General features: G+C 62.5%; 1 protein-coding gene across 1 annotated transcript in view; it reads left to right on the top strand.

The window, feature by feature from the left end:
- Window positions 1-512: 512 nt before the first annotated feature.
- The window catches only part of ATCAY (ATCAY, caytaxin), a gene marked incomplete at its 3' end in the record, with an annotated part of 8,417 nt that continues 6,167 nt past the window's right edge, over window positions 513-2,762 (top strand). Inside the window, exons 1-3 of the mRNA XM_021708304.1 lie at window positions 513-694; window positions 945-1,047; window positions 2,135-2,266. Of these exons, the coding sequence (XP_021563979.1) occupies window positions 538-694; window positions 945-1,047; window positions 2,135-2,266 (392 nt within the window). The remainder of the gene's footprint in view (window positions 695-944; window positions 1,048-2,134; window positions 2,267-2,762) is intronic.

The raw sequence follows: 2,762 nt of genomic DNA, 5'->3' as shown, positions 1-2,762 counted from the left end.
CGTGGCCCGACTTGGGCCTGGAATCAACTCTCTAACAGTCAGGCAACAAACCACAGGGCTGGGTCCAGGCCCAAGGAAAGGGAGGCCGGGCCCTTGAGGTGGGTGTGTGGTGCTAAGGCGGGATCTGGGGGCTGCTGGAGCGGGTGAACCAGGCAAGGGGGGATCCAGATGTCACCGGGGGCCGGGACGGGGCTTGACCCCCCCTCTCCATGGGCCGGCCTCCAAGGAAGCTAAAACCCAAGCACCCAGTCCTGGAGCACCCTCGTGGGAGAAGCAGACACTGCCACGGGCTCTGGGAGGCCCCCGGACAGGGGCCTCAAACCCACAGAGGGCTCTGGGAGGCCAGTGAAGGGGATATCCAGGAAGGCTTCCTGGAGGAGGTGGCCTTTGAGGAAAGATCCTCCACCTCCGGGAGCGGAGGAAGCCACAGGGGAAGGCTGGGTGGGAGGCCAGGAGGCTCCTGGACCCGGGTGTCCCCTCAGCTCACTCCTCCCTGGCCTGCTTCCAGATGACACGCCTGTGGCCACCGCCAAGAACATGCCTGGGGACAGCGCGGACCTGTTTGGAGACGGCGCGGCGGACGAAGGCGGGGCCGCCAACGGGCGCCTGTGGAGGACAGTGATCATCGGGGAGCAGGAGCATCGCATCGACCTGCACATGATCCGGCCCTACATGAAGGTTGTCACCCACGGAGGTGAGTGGCCCACTCTGAACCTCTGTCTCTTCCTCTGATGCCAAGGCCGTCAGCTCAGGGCGGGCCGTGGGCCCAGCGTGGACTTGGAGGCGCACGCAGGGGTGCCCTGAGGGTGACGGACACTGGCCGGGGGCTGCTGGCTCCCCCAGCCCCCTGCCCGCTGTGACTCAGAGTCACCCTCTGGAGCAGGCGGGGTGGCTCGGAGCCCAGAGTCTGGGGGCCGCCGGCGCTCACTGCTGCCCGTCCCCAGGGTACTACGGCGAGGGTCTCAACGCCATCATTGTCTTTGCCGCCTGCTTTCTGCCGGACAGCAGCCTCCCCGACTACCACTACATCATGGAGAACCTCTTCCTGTGAGTCGCGGCCCCGGCCGGGCCTGAGAACCCCCAGTCGGGTGGCGGGACGAGGTCCACCGGGCTTTGAGGGCCATGCAGGGGCCCGGGAGGCGCTGTCCCACACCAGGGAGGGGCCCGGAGGCCGCAGACCTCGGTCTGAGTCCAGGCTGGCTCAGATCGCCGGTAGCCTCCTCATCCTCCTCATCTCGGCCATTTATTGAGCATCTACTATGCGGCAGCCACGAGGCTAAGTGCTTCCGCCTTTAGCTCAAGCCCATGGCGTAGATACCGTTGCCCCTTCTAAAGGCGAGCAGCTGGAGGCTCAGAGAGGTTGTCACCTGCCCAAGGACACACAGCTTCCTTCCTTTCTTTCTTTCCTTCTTTCCTTCTTTCTTTCTTGTAGAGATGAGGTCTCGCCAAGTTGCCCAGGCTGGTCTCGAACCCCCGGGCTCAGGCAATCCTCTCACCTCGGTCTCCCAAAGTGCTGGGATTATAGGCGTGAGCCACCACGCCCGGCCGACACAGCTTTCTTATGGGAGATGCAGATCATATCTAAAAAGCACCCGATGATAATATTGAGAGCTGGCCAGGTACAGTGACTCACGCCTGCCATCCCAGCACTTTGGGAGGCCAAAGCAGGAAGATTGCCTGAGTCTAAGGGTTTGAGGCCAGCCTGGGCAACATAGCAAGACCTCATCTCAATAATAAAAATAAAAAAATTAACCGGGTCTGGTGGTGCACACCTGTAACCCCAACTACTTGGGAGGCTGAGGCAGGAGGATCGCCTGAGCCCTGCAGGTCGAGGCTGCGGTGGCCGTGAGCGTGCCGCTGCTCTCCAGCCCGGGCGACAGAGTGCGACTCCAACTCAAAAAAAAATTGAGAAACGATATAAGTAAACACTTGGTGCCTAATACGTGCGCCATAGCATGGTCGCTGCTGCCATGAGGATGCTCACGGACAGTTTGGCGTGGGCTGGTGCCTCGGCCTCCACGCCCCACCCTGGAGTGTGCTGGGACAGGTGAGGCCGGCCCAGCCGGGTGGGGGGCGGAGCCAGGCAGGTGGGCGGGGCCTGCAGACACACCCCGTCTCCCACGCCCATGACCAGGTACGTCATCAGCAGTCTGGAGCTCCTCGTGGCCGAGGACTACATGATCGTGTACCTGAACGGCGCCACGCCACGACGGAGGATGCCCGGCATCGGCTGGCTGAAGAAATGCTACCAGATGATAGATCGGAGGTGAGGGGTGGGGTGGGCGCCAGCTGGGGCACAGGGGTCCTGAAGAACCACCCGGACCGGGGGGCTCCAGGCGAGGCCCTTCTGGAAGGCATGGTAGGCTGGGCGCGGCGGCTCACGCCTGTCATCCCCGCACTTTGGGAGGCGGAGGCGGGAGGGTCACTTGAGCCCAGGAGTTCGAGACCAGCCTGGGCAACATGGTGAGATCTCGTCTCTGCAATAAACCAAAAAAATAAATAAATAACTGGGCATGGTGGGCATGGTGGCATCTGTGGTCTCGGCTACTCGGGAGGCTGAGGCGGGAGGATCGCCTGAGCCCAGGAGGTCGAGGCTGTGCTGGCCATGAGACTCCGACTTCAAAAATAAAGTTAAGCAGGGCGCGGTGGCTCAGCCTGTCATCCCGCGCTTTGGGAGGCTGAGGTGAGTGGATTGCCCGAGCCCACGGGTTCGAGACCCGCCTGGGCAACTTGGCGAGACCTTATCTCTGCAATAAATCAAA

This window comes from Carlito syrichta, unplaced genomic scaffold (assembly GCF_000164805.1).
Source record: "Carlito syrichta isolate Samal-C Ts95f unplaced genomic scaffold, Tarsius_syrichta-2.0.1 Scaffold135729, whole genome shotgun sequence".
Taxonomy (NCBI): domain Eukaryota; kingdom Metazoa; phylum Chordata; class Mammalia; order Primates; family Tarsiidae; genus Carlito; species Carlito syrichta.
This window is presented reverse-complemented; position numbering and strand designations above follow the sequence as displayed.